General features: G+C 35.8%; 2 protein-coding genes across 2 annotated transcripts; one reads left to right on the top strand and one right to left on the bottom strand.

Annotated features, from left to right (window-relative positions):
- Nucleotides 1-107: 107 nt before the first annotated feature.
- On the top strand, nucleotides 108-3,929 carry LOC111482203 (cytokinin hydroxylase-like). Its single transcript, XM_023127883.1, has 5 exons — nucleotides 108-425; nucleotides 495-721; nucleotides 1,833-2,074; nucleotides 2,587-2,968; nucleotides 3,506-3,929. The coding sequence occupies exons 1-5, from the start codon at nucleotides 143-145 to the stop codon at nucleotides 3,923-3,925; spliced, it is 1,554 nt and encodes a 517-aa protein (XP_022983651.1). The 5' UTR covers nucleotides 108-142; the 3' UTR covers nucleotides 3,926-3,929.
- A 6,474-nt stretch (nucleotides 3,930-10,403) lies between these two features.
- LOC111482207 (LOB domain-containing protein 41) lies at nucleotides 10,404-11,880 on the bottom strand. Its single transcript, XM_023127892.1, has 2 exons — nucleotides 11,520-11,880; nucleotides 10,404-11,424 (listed from the first exon to the last, which is right to left on the bottom strand). Exons 1-2 carry the CDS (start codon nucleotides 11,707-11,709, stop codon nucleotides 10,694-10,696), a joined length of 921 nt encoding a protein of 306 aa, XP_022983660.1. The 5' UTR covers nucleotides 11,710-11,880; the 3' UTR covers nucleotides 10,404-10,693.
- Nucleotides 11,881-12,349: the final 469 nt, after the last annotated feature.

Consider the following 12,349-nt stretch of genomic DNA (forward strand, 5'->3'; position numbering starts at 1 on the left):
AAAAAAAAAAAAAAAAAAAAAACATTTTTTTTAATGAGTGAGTGAGTTGCACATTATAAATAGACTCATTCCTTCATCCATTAAAAAACCCACCAATCTCTCTCCTATTTTCTCTTTCTAACAAAGCTTCCTCTCATCTTCCATGGCCTTCATAATTTTTCTAACAACGCTTTTTGTAATATTTATTTCATCACTTGCAAAGATTTCATATGATACTTTCTCATTCTACTGCCTCACCCCTAGAAGAATTCGGAAGACGATGGAGCAACAAGGCGTTCGTGGCCCGAAGCCCCGGCTGTTGATCGGAAACATCCTCGACGTAGTGGGACTTGTGGCAAAGTCCACGGCCAACGACATGAGTTCAATTGATCACGATATTGTCGACCGCTTATTGCCTCATTACACCATTTGGACAAAGCAATATGGTACGAATAGTACTAAGAATATGAATAAATGATTGAATATACGATGACCCGTGTCGTTTGATCGAACAGGGAAGAGGTTTATTTACTGGAACGGGACCGAGCCACGGCTGTGTCTGGCCGAGACGGAGTTGATCAAAGAACTGTTGGGGAAGAAGAGCAGTGTGTGTGGGAGATCATGGCTGCAACGACAGGGGACCAAACATTTCATAGGGAAAGGATTGTTGATGGCAAATGGGGAAGATTGGTATCATCAACGTCACATCGTGGCTCCTGCGTTTATGGGAGATAAGCTTAAGGTGAGATCGTTTTTCGGAATGAACCGTTTAATCTATATATATTATCGATGAGATCCCATATCTGTTGGAGAGGAGAATGAAAGATTTAACTGTGTAGAAACTTCTCCGTAATAGACGCGTTTTTTGGGGTAAAGCCAAAAAAGGAGGTGGGCTTGGGCTGTTACAACAAATGATATCAGAGTCAGACATTAGATGATGTGTGAATGAGGAGGCTGAGCCACGAAGGGGGTGGACACGATGCGATGTGCTAGCAAGGACGTTGGTCTCAAAGGGGGTATACACAAGGCGGCGTGTCAACAAGGACGTTGGCCTCAAAGGGATATACACAAGGCGGTGTGTCAGCAAGAACGTTGGCCTCAAAGGGGTAAACATGAGGCGGTGTGCCAACAAAGACGTTGGCCTCAAAGGGGTATACACGAAGCGGTGTGCCAGCAAGGACGTTGGCCTCAAAGGGGTAGACACGAGGCGGTGTACTAGCAGAGATGTTGGCCTCAAAGGGGTAGACACGAAGTAGTGTGCCAGCAAGGGCGTTGGCCTCAAAGGGGTATACACGAGGCAGTGTGCCAGCAAGGACGTTGGCCTCAAAAGGGTAGACACGAGGTGATGTACTAGCAAAGACGTTGGCCTCAAAGGGGTAGACACGAGGCGGTGTGCCAACAAGGACGTTGGCCTCAAAGGGGTAGATAGGAGGTGGTGTGCCAACAAGGACGTTGACTCTGAAGGGGGTGGACACAAGACGGTGTGCCAGCAAGGACGTTGGCCTCAGTAATAGACACGTTTTAAAAATTTGGAAGGGAGACTCGGGAAGATCGAAAAGAAAAGTCTAGAGAGACAATATCTATTAACGATGAGCTTGAACGATTACATTTTAAAAATAAAATCTACAAATTGTTGGAAGAGATCTAGCTCAAATCAAAATTGTTCATTGTACCTTTTGTTGGTTAAAAAGAGAATGATGGGACCCACATGTATGAACAATATTTGGTGAAGAAAAAAAAAAAGGAATTTTACTATTTTTAATATATTTGGGATAAAGAAATTGAATTTATTTTATATATTTGTAATCATATTATTGGAATTTTTTATATGATTTTTGTAATGACATGAAAAGAGCTATGCGGGGTTCATGGTGGAATGCACTAACAAAATGATCCAATCAATGGAGACCGAGTTGGACTCGGGCCGGACCGAGTTCGAGATCGCCGATTACATGAAGCAACTCACCGCCGACATCATTTCCCGGACCGAGTTCGACACCGACTCCGACAAGGGTAACCAAATCTTCCACTTACTCACTCTTCTCCAGCGCCTCTGCGCCCAAGCCAGCCGCCACCTCTGCCTTCCCGGTAGCCGGTAAGCTACCTGTTTTTTACATTTACAATTTTTCTATTTATGTATTATCTAAGACTTAAAAAAAAAAAATTATATTAAAAAATTAAAAGCAAAACAACTTTTACTTAAAATAGACAATATTGATATTGTCTTGTTTCTGCTTTCACTTTCTAACTTTTACTCAATTAGGGAGAGTTCCACGTCCTTATAAAAAAAATGTTTGACTCTACGACATAGAATCTCACAATCCATCTCTTTTTAATGCCTACCCTCCTATCTGACATTCGTTTGCCTCTCCAATCGATATGAGTTCTCACAATTCACTCTCTTCGAAGCTAGTGTCTTTGCTAACACATTGTCCGATGTCTAATTAACTTTGAGGGAAGGTCTAAAGAGACAATATGTACTAGCAGTAGGCTTGGACCATTACATTTGTTGTCCTTGATAAGTGTCATTAAAACTATGTCTCTAACTTAAGTATACCGATAGAATCTTTTGGGTGTCGAATAAATTTGTTCCATGTCTTGGTGCAGGTTTGTTCCAAGTAAATACAACAGAGAAATTAAGTCACTAAAGAAGGAAGTGGAGAGGCTGTTAATGGAGATTATTGAAAGCAGAAAAGATGGTGTGGAGATAGGAAGAAGCAGTTGCTATGGAAGTGATCTGTTGGGAATGCTATTGAATGAGATGCAGCAGAGGAAGAACAGCACCACCACCACCCTCAACTTGCAGCTCATAATAGACGAATGCAAGACCTTCTTCTTTGCTGGCCATGAAACCACCGCTCTTTTGCTTACTTGGACCATCATGTTGCTTGCTACTAACCCTAATTGGCAACACATGGTTCGTGCCGAAGTTAACCAAGTTTGCAACGCTCGAACCCCGTCTATTCAACATCTCTCTAAGCTCACTTTGGTAATCAACCTATCTCCTCTTCGTTCCAGGAAAATTTTTAAAAATATCTTTAAATTTTTATAACAAAATCATTTGAAACATACCCACGAATTTCATATTAACATTCTTAACCGTCCTATCAAAACAATTTAAAAAAGTCTTTATGGATGGAAATCCTTTGTCTACCTCTCGTACATCATCTCCCTCTTTAATTTCAAGGGTATTAACCGTAAAAATATTTAAAAAAAAAATTCTAGAAATTTACGAGTATTAATGTTATTTTTGAAACATGGTACTAACCGTTTCATCTATACACTAATGATAAAAGTATTTGTGATCTTTGGACTGACAAAATATTAATGGTTTTTATAAAATAAATAAATAAAAAAAGAATTGGAAGTACATTTTCGAATCTGTTTTACCATCAAGAATATTATTAAAATTTTTAGAAGTTGGAGACATTTAGCTTTAAATTTAGCAATGATTTAAGTAGAGTATGTGTGTAGTACGAGGAACAGGAGACATGACATTGATGCACACATGATATGTTTTGGTCAGCTAAACATGGTGATAAACGAGTCCCTAAGGCTCTACCCACCAGCCACAGTGCTGCCAAGAATGGCGTTGGAGGACATGAAGCTAGGAGACATGGACATCCCCAAAGGCCTGTCCATATGGATTCCGGTACTGGCGATTCACCACAGCGAAGAGCTGTGGGGCAAAGATGCCAACCAGTTCAACCCCAACAGGTTCGCCGCCAAGGCATTCGGTGGCGGGCGGTTCATTCCATTTGCAGGCGGACCAAGAAACTGCATCGGCCAAGGGTTCGCCATCATGGAAGCTAAGATCATCTTGGCTATGTTCCTCTCCAAGTTTAGCTTCACTATTTCCGACACTTATCGCCATGCTCCTGTTGTTGTTCTCACCATTCAGCCTAAGCATGGAGTTCAAGTTTGTTTGACTCCCTTCTCTTCTTAGAACCCTTTATAAAAATAAACTTTACGTGTTCGATTATAGACCTGTCTCCTATTTCATTCTCCATTTTTTTTTTCTGAAATTGAGACGTACATTCCCCATATAGTCTACACTAATCGGAATCAGGTTCAATTCTACTTAACATCGCGTTAAATCTAAAAATATTTCGTAAGAAAAAAATATAAGAAATGGTTCGTTTTTCTCTTCAATCGATATAAGATCTCACAATTATATAGTTTTCAACCATATATATATATATATATATATATATATATATATATATTTTGAAGTGGGGCGGGGTCGGGGAATGTAATCCATGTCCTAGTCTCCTTAGTCCCTCCGTTATTTTCCATTTAAATGAGGATTATTTACCATGCGGGTTAAATGAACATCTCTATATTTAATACCGACATTTTCATTATACTAATGAAAGATGGATTTATATTTATAAATTTTTCATAAAACTTATTAAAATTTTAAATTATTCAAATATTAGGAAAATACATAATATAATATTAAGAAAAGCAAATAGTGGACTTCTAACTTCCCCTTTAAATTAAAAAGTCATAGAAATAAAAAATAAAAATAAATTAAGATTAATTGAATTAATATATATTATATATATGGAGAGGTGGATATATGTCTTATTCTCTAGGTTTCATGCTCCATAAACTTAGTAATGATGTGCCATCACTATTTACCTTTCCTTTTCATATTAAATTAAACACATAGTTTGGTTACATTTTTTTTAATGTCAGTCTAACCAACCCGTAAATAGAGTTACAACCATACTCTACACTACAAAAGATTACGAATAAATAGTTCAACTCAAAAACAAAGGGTTGGGTTATGAGTTATATTCGGGTTCGGGTTGCTCAGGTCACCAACCCAACCAATCTGAAATTTCGAGTTAGTCCATAAGAATAGATATGTACTCATTTTTTGAATCTAAATATTTAAATCTCTCGAACTCCATTGTGATTCTTAAAAGGAATACTACAAAGGTAACTCCGAAAAGATGTATTAAATTAAATATAAATCTATTTAATTATTTTTTTCCCCTAACAAGTTAGCAAGAGTGGGGTTAGCATATCCAAAAAAAAATAAATAAATAAAAAATTCAAAAACTTTTAATCAAATTACCTCGTAAATTCTTCCTTTTATATTTAATAAATTATAAAATATTATTTATTTTTAAAAAGAAAAATAACTTTTTTTTTTATTTTTTTTTATTTGGGTTAAAATATTTGTTCCATTTTCCGTCCACACCAACCCACAACCTTCCTTCCCACTCATTTCTCATTTTAAAAATATAATCATTTTATTTACAAAAAGCAATTATTTGAAATTGAAGAAATTTTTATATTATATAATTTTTAATTTTTAAAGTTGTAGTGGGTAACCATCCATTTTTTTAGGGTTCTCTTATTATTATTATTATTATTATTTTAAAAAAAGATTAAAATATATAATTAATTAGTTAAGATAGAAACAAATATAGAATTAATTATTTTATATATGGCTAAGGTTGGAGTGGCTAACCATCATTGCATCGTCTTAATTAATTGATGCCTCGTGCAAGGTGCAAACCTTATATTATAAATAAAATATACTAATCCCTACCCTATCATACGACTTGCACATATATTATAAATTTATATTAATTTAATTTTAATTAGTTAAGTCGTATATTCTTTTAATAAAATTTAATATATATTCTCATCGTGTAATTACCATTAATAAAATTTAAACGCCATTTACTTTAGAGTGAGAGGATAGATTCAACTTCTAATAGATGTATAAACACAATTTAGTGCTTCTTTTCCATTAGTGATCATAACAACTAGAAATGACTAGTTATCGATCTTTACGTATATATAAAACTTTATCATATATATTATTCTTCATGACCGACCCAATTAAATGAAAAGGGTTTTACTCGATCGAGATCATATTAAATCGATCTTCTCTTAAATGAAAAGGGTTTTGTTCAATCGAGACAGATCAAATCGATCTTCTCTTATATGAAAAGGATTTTACTTGATCGAGATCAGATTGAATCGATCTTCTCTTATATGAAAAGGGCTTTACTCGAACGAGATTAGATCAAATCGATCTTGTCTAATGAACGAAATGCAATAAATGCAATATTGGGTCTAAGGGTTTCTAAAAAGGTGGGTTGTGGTAATGCATTATTGACTTTGGAAAAATGAGCAAACCTCCCATTAATTTGTGTTGGTTGTTTAAATTCCTTAATCTTTCAAAACTCAACATTGTGGGTTGTTAGAAACTTGTCTTTGATAAAAACTAAATATAGTCAATTTTTGATTGCTAACTATCGTGGTCAGCCTTACGATTTTAAAACACGTCCACTAAGAAGAGGTTTTCACACTTTTATAAGAAATGTTCGGTATCTGACTCCGACCCCGACCGATGTGGAATCAGGGTCAGCGTCCTCGCTAGCACACTGTTTGGTGTCTCGCTCCGATACTATTTTTAATAGCCCAAGTCCACTGATAGCAGATATTGTTCACTTTGGCCTGTTACGTATCGTTGTCAGCCTCACAATTTTGAAATGCATCTGTTAGGGAGAGGTTTCTACACCCTTATAAAGAATGTTTCGTTCCCCTCTGCAACCAACGTGGGATCTCACAAAGTAACATGTAATATGAGATTCTACTAGGGTTAGGCCCTAACAAGTCATATGTGAAGTTACTCATTATGTGGATATGATATGATCTATGAGAGTCGTGCCTTAAATGATATGAGCTATATAAGATGTGGTCGCCCCTCGACGATTGAAATGATTGCGAGGTCGCGATTCACCTTTATGTGTGTATTATTGAGATAAGTGTAGAAGAGCCAAATGATGTCAATTCAATATCGAGATAAGCTTATAGGAGTTATCCAATGTATCAAATTGAATCGTGACGTCGTCCATCATTCACCTTAACCCTTCTAATCTTTATTCTTAGATATCGAGTTAACTGCTACGTCTCAACACATTTAAAGAGAATTAGCTACCTCTGAGCTTGAGTGGCGCTTCACTTCCTAACTAGAACTTATCCATTGATCCTTTAATATTGTCCACCGACGTGCTATAGAAGTTACCCTATTACTTGGGTGGACTTGCCACAACCCGAGCTTTCTTCTTAGCAAGAATTATTACAATCGAATATGGCTAAGAATGATTTGAAAGGGTATTATGACCCTAGGATTTTCAAGAATTGGCCTATGACTTTTTTTATTTATTTATTAAAGTTGTTCGTTTTTTTTTTTTAATCTAAGTTCAATTAGTTATAGACGTATGTATTTAATTTCATAGGCTTCTAAACGCACTTAAAAATGATCGATTAGGTTTTGAAAACGACAAGATGTGGGTATAATTACGTAGCATCCTACTTTAACCGTACAAACCTCGAAAGAGCCAAATGTGAGTGCATACAACAGCAAATTCAAAGAGAACTAGCTATCTCGTGGTTTAAGTGGCATTTCACCTCCTAATCAGACTCATCCACGATTCTTCAATATTGTCCACGAACATGCTATAGGTGTAACCCTATCACTTGGATGGAATTGTCACAACACAAGCTTTCTTTTTAGCAAAAATTATTACAATCGAATAATGACTAAAAACGATTTGAAAAGACATTAGGAAACTATAATTTTCAAGGTTTAGTCGAGACTTAGCTTAGGACTTCACTACTCGTTGTATTCGGTTTTGATATTGCTTCCACGCATGACTTCAAAAGTCATAATGATATTACTAAAGAACCTCGAGAAATCTATTTCGTGTAGCTAGGTTAGCACGAGTGTACGACCATATACAATGGTATTAACAACAAGTGCTTTTTAAACAAGTTCAAGAACTAACAAAACACTACCGACAAACATTACGCTGATCAATGCACGATTTTCTAAATATCAAAACTTAAATCGTATGATTTGAAAAGGACTCTTATGTTGAGCCGACACAAACCCTTGATGAAGAACGAAGAAGAACAAGAACAAGAACAAGAAGAACGGGCTTCCCTCATCCTCATGTGAATGTTTCAATAATGATATGTAGTCGGCTTTCCCCTTGTTTCCAAAACATGTCAAATTGTATGTGTCACATCTTGTGCCCCAAATTCATCAAAACACAAAACAAAGAATAATGCTTTACCAATATGTGAAAATGACTCAACTTTCCCTATCATTTTCACTCTCCCTTTTTGCCCCAACCCAACCCCTTTTTTTACGATTTCTTTTTCAATTTCATATCATCGGGATTGCTTGGTTAACTGATTTCGAGATTCACAGCTAGCTGAATAAGAGAGTGTAAGTGGAACGCTCAACGTCCAAAATTCAGTTCACGAATTAAAACCCCAGTTCAGTACCTCTTACTCCAACAGACCATGTTACGTACTTGTCACTCCTAAGAGTGAAGACAACTATCCCCACAGACCAACACAAGTTTTTTTACCATGTTTTTTCAGGAGGTGACCCAACATAGAATTGCTCATAGCAAAACGCACTACATATGATCTCAGTTCATTCATGTACCTCATTTTTACTTGAGTGTCACTCTCATTCAAATGTAGTCACGGTTCACTCATGTACTTCTTTTTTACTCGGACATCACATAGACCCATAAACCTAACCCTAAACAACATGGTAAATAATCAAAATGGAACATGCATGTGCTAACACTCATAATGTTTATACCAAGTTTTTGAAACAAAAATTATAATGGGAAAAAAATGGAGGTGGGGGATGTTTATGTGTTCATATAAATGAAGCAAAGCAAGTCACATCAATTATTTCACTAAACCAAGAACAAACCATCTGGTAGGTCAGGATCCCTTGTTTCCCATTATAATCCTAAACCCTAAACCCTAAATCGCTAGAACTAGAAATATAACCATTTTTAAAAGCAATACTGGTATGTATGCCTACTTCAAACACTTAATTATTGATGTTGGAGATATTAATTCTTTATTGTCGAGTTTCAAAATATATGAACTAAAAACTTTAGGTTATGTTAGATTTCTATATTGTGAATTACATTTACGTAGCTAGTAATAACTTGGCGTAGTTATGAACGTATGATACTGGTTAGACAGTTTAACATCGTAAAGTTAGCTCGATCTGATCCTTGTTCATCTAATAGTAGAATCGTGGTTAATTTGAAACCGAGCCAAGATGTGTCCTTTTCTAATCCTAAAAAGAATAAATCAAACATTGTAATTACAAACCTTTTGTTTGAATTACATGGTATGTATGTCTTTGTTCCAAATTCCCAACAGTAAAAAAAAAAGAAAAAAAAAAAAAAAACATGTCTAGTCAATTTGTCGCCGAATATATATGTTTGAAAATACACCAATTATATGGGTCGTGACTAAATATTAATGTCCACAATAATTTTTAGATTCTCATTTCTAAAATGATTGTCTAATAAGTTCCTAAACTTTGAATTCGATAAATACTAAAAAAAAAAAAAATTTAAAAACTATATATATATATATATATATATATACACGTGGAATAGGGTTTTATTAGAGAAAGGAAATAAAATATTAAGGATCTAATAGATTATTTTAAATATACCCAGAGTTTATGTTTAAATGCATATAATTAGGTAAATCTGTTGAGACTTGCATTTGGGCTTAGCAATTACTAATGGGCTTGGGTGTAGGCTTTCTTATGTTGGGCTTGGACTTGATCTACTGGGCTTGAAATAAGGGTGGGCTACTGGGCCTTCTTCTACTCAAAATTATTTGGAAATTGGAATTAATTGCTAAAAAAAAAATAGATTGAATTATTTGAATTTTCCAAATTTTTTTGAACTATTTTTATTAATATGCTTCGGAAATTGAATTATTTTTATTTGAATTATTTTCGAAAAGCTTTATTTATTATAGCTTAAATTCTTATAAATTGATTTACTAAGATGACATTTCAGATATAATTAATTGACCATAAATTAATTTACATGTTTTTTTATATGCTTTCAATTTTGTCGGCGGCCAAATCCTAATCCATTGAACCCGACTATGTTGACTTCTTTGTAGCATATTTACATGCTCAAACAATGGAATATAATATTAAAAGGGATTAATTTATAAAAAGTTTTAAAAGAAAATATATATTCATTTTAAACGACCTTAAATTAAATTCAGAACCAGCCCAAATTCATTTCATCCAAACAAGCTAAATTTATTTATTTATTTTTAATTACTTTTAAATATTTAGAATAATTTTAAAATACCTTTAAATTTTTAAAATATTCTGAAAAATATATTTACGATTAGATGGAAACAAGTTAATTATTAGTATAATAGTGTTTACAAAAATCTTAAAAAGTTAATTATGTTTTATAAGCAAGAAGTACAGAGTGATATTTTTTTTATTAATTTAACCTTTTTAAAATTTAAAACTAACAAATCATATGTTGGTTTTTTAATAGCGAATGTTAAAATATTTTAAAATATAAAAAATGAATAAATGAGAATCTAAGAACCATTTCGCCACCGATTGCAGTTTTACAGGATAGTCCTTTCCTATACACATTGAGACCATTTTTTATATACAAAAGGGGGAAGGGTTAAAACAGTAAATTATAAGAAAACGCAAGTCGGAACGAACTAAACAAATGGTCGAGATCTCTTCTATGTCACCGTAGATAGCCAATCCCCGCCGTCAAAATTGTACTCTTTTATTCTTGCTTATTATTTTTCTGTTCTTATGGTTGCCGCGTTGTGGGTGTGGGCTCACAGTTGGGCCACTCTTTTAGGCTGCAAAATCAAGGCCCAATACAGTATTGCACGCCTCGTTATTGGGCCTCAACCCAACGTCGGCCTCTATCTTCCGCTTCTTCATTGGAATCACGTGCTCGGCACGTGACACCGGCTTCATCCCCAGAGTCAGTTCTAGAGCTAATTCGCTTTGCGGAATTGGAACAGTGCCGTCGCCGTGACCTAGACGTTTTTGTACGGAAGTGGATTCTGATCGGAATAAAACTGGCAGTACTGGAGGAGGAGAGAACTCCGCCGTCGATACTGAAATCATGCTCTCGGTTTCTTTGCTCTCGTTTTCAACATGTGGCGAGTCGGATTGGTGACTCAACGACGACTCGCCGCTTGACGATCGGTTCAACTCGATGGAACACAGTCGTCGAGTCGACTCTTCCACGGTGGATGAGATTCCTTTACACGCTTTCGCCTTCACCGCAGACCGCTTGAACCGGCACCGAGTCTTGACTCGCCGGTTGACTCCGCCGTCGTTGGATGCAGCGGAGTTTTCATCCTTAGAAACGTGACGAATATCGTAGGCCTTCAACGGCGGTCCATCGCCAGTAGCCGCTGCCTCAGAGTTAATCGGCGTGATCGGAGCACCTTTAAGAACGGCCTCAACAGCCGCCTGACAGAGTTGCCAACTACCAGACCACAACAATCCAACCGATCCGTAAATTGGATTCACAATACGGCCACAAGCCTCATAGAGAAGAGATCTAAAAATTGCTGAGAAACGAAAGCGGAAACAAAATTCAATCAAAATGGACAAAAATCAGAAACAGAAACCGATCCGAAATAAGAGAAAATCAAGGAGAACTAACCAGGACGGAGATGATCAGGACCAGCGTTGATAAGGTTCATGAGTCCAGCACGGCCGTAGAACTTGGCGAGAAAAACAGTAGCGTTGGCTTGAGAATCAGGACTCTTGATCCAGTGCAAACAAGGTCGAATACTGCAATTTTCACTGCAACCTTTGCGAAGAACTCTGCAACCATTACAACTCATCCGCATTTTGATCAAGAACAGCAATGGAAGAAGGGAATCGGAAGCATAAAATTGGTAGAGAAAAATGGGGGAAAGGGTTTGTTGAAGGATATGAGAAAGAAAGTACAGAAGGTTATTTAAGGGGGAAAGAAATGAAAGCTAATACAATCTGGGGAGGGCACCGGGTTTTTCAGGGAAAATGGGAGCACGCAGTTTTAAAATAATTATAATTATAATAATAAATAAATAAATAAATAACCGGTTTCCAATTTCCATGCTCGTGGAGCTTGGATTTTGAACCCACTTTTCCATGCTCTACCAGCACCCAAATATCATTCCTTTTCTTCTCTTCACCCGCTTTCCTTCTGCGTGTCTTCCACTCGCTTTATCCATTTTCATTTTTAATTATTATTTTTAAGCTCTTATATCTGTCCATCACTAACAAATCTCTAATGGGTATATGTTAATTTTGTACACAAATAAAATAATATAAATATTTGAAAACTGATCCTAGTTAATAAATATTAGAAAATCCCAGTAGAGAGATCCAAGGCGCGTGGGAGTAATTCCACTTCTTATTATTATTATTATTATTATTATTATTATTATTGCAGTCCCTAAATTGCCCTCAACCGACGCGGCACAAACAAGGAATCCCAGGAAGCAA

The sequence above is a fragment of the Cucurbita maxima genome, unplaced genomic scaffold (genome assembly GCF_002738345.1).
Source record: "Cucurbita maxima cultivar Rimu unplaced genomic scaffold, Cmax_1.0 Cma_Scf00007, whole genome shotgun sequence".
Taxonomy (NCBI): Eukaryota; Viridiplantae; Streptophyta; class Magnoliopsida; order Cucurbitales; family Cucurbitaceae; genus Cucurbita; species Cucurbita maxima.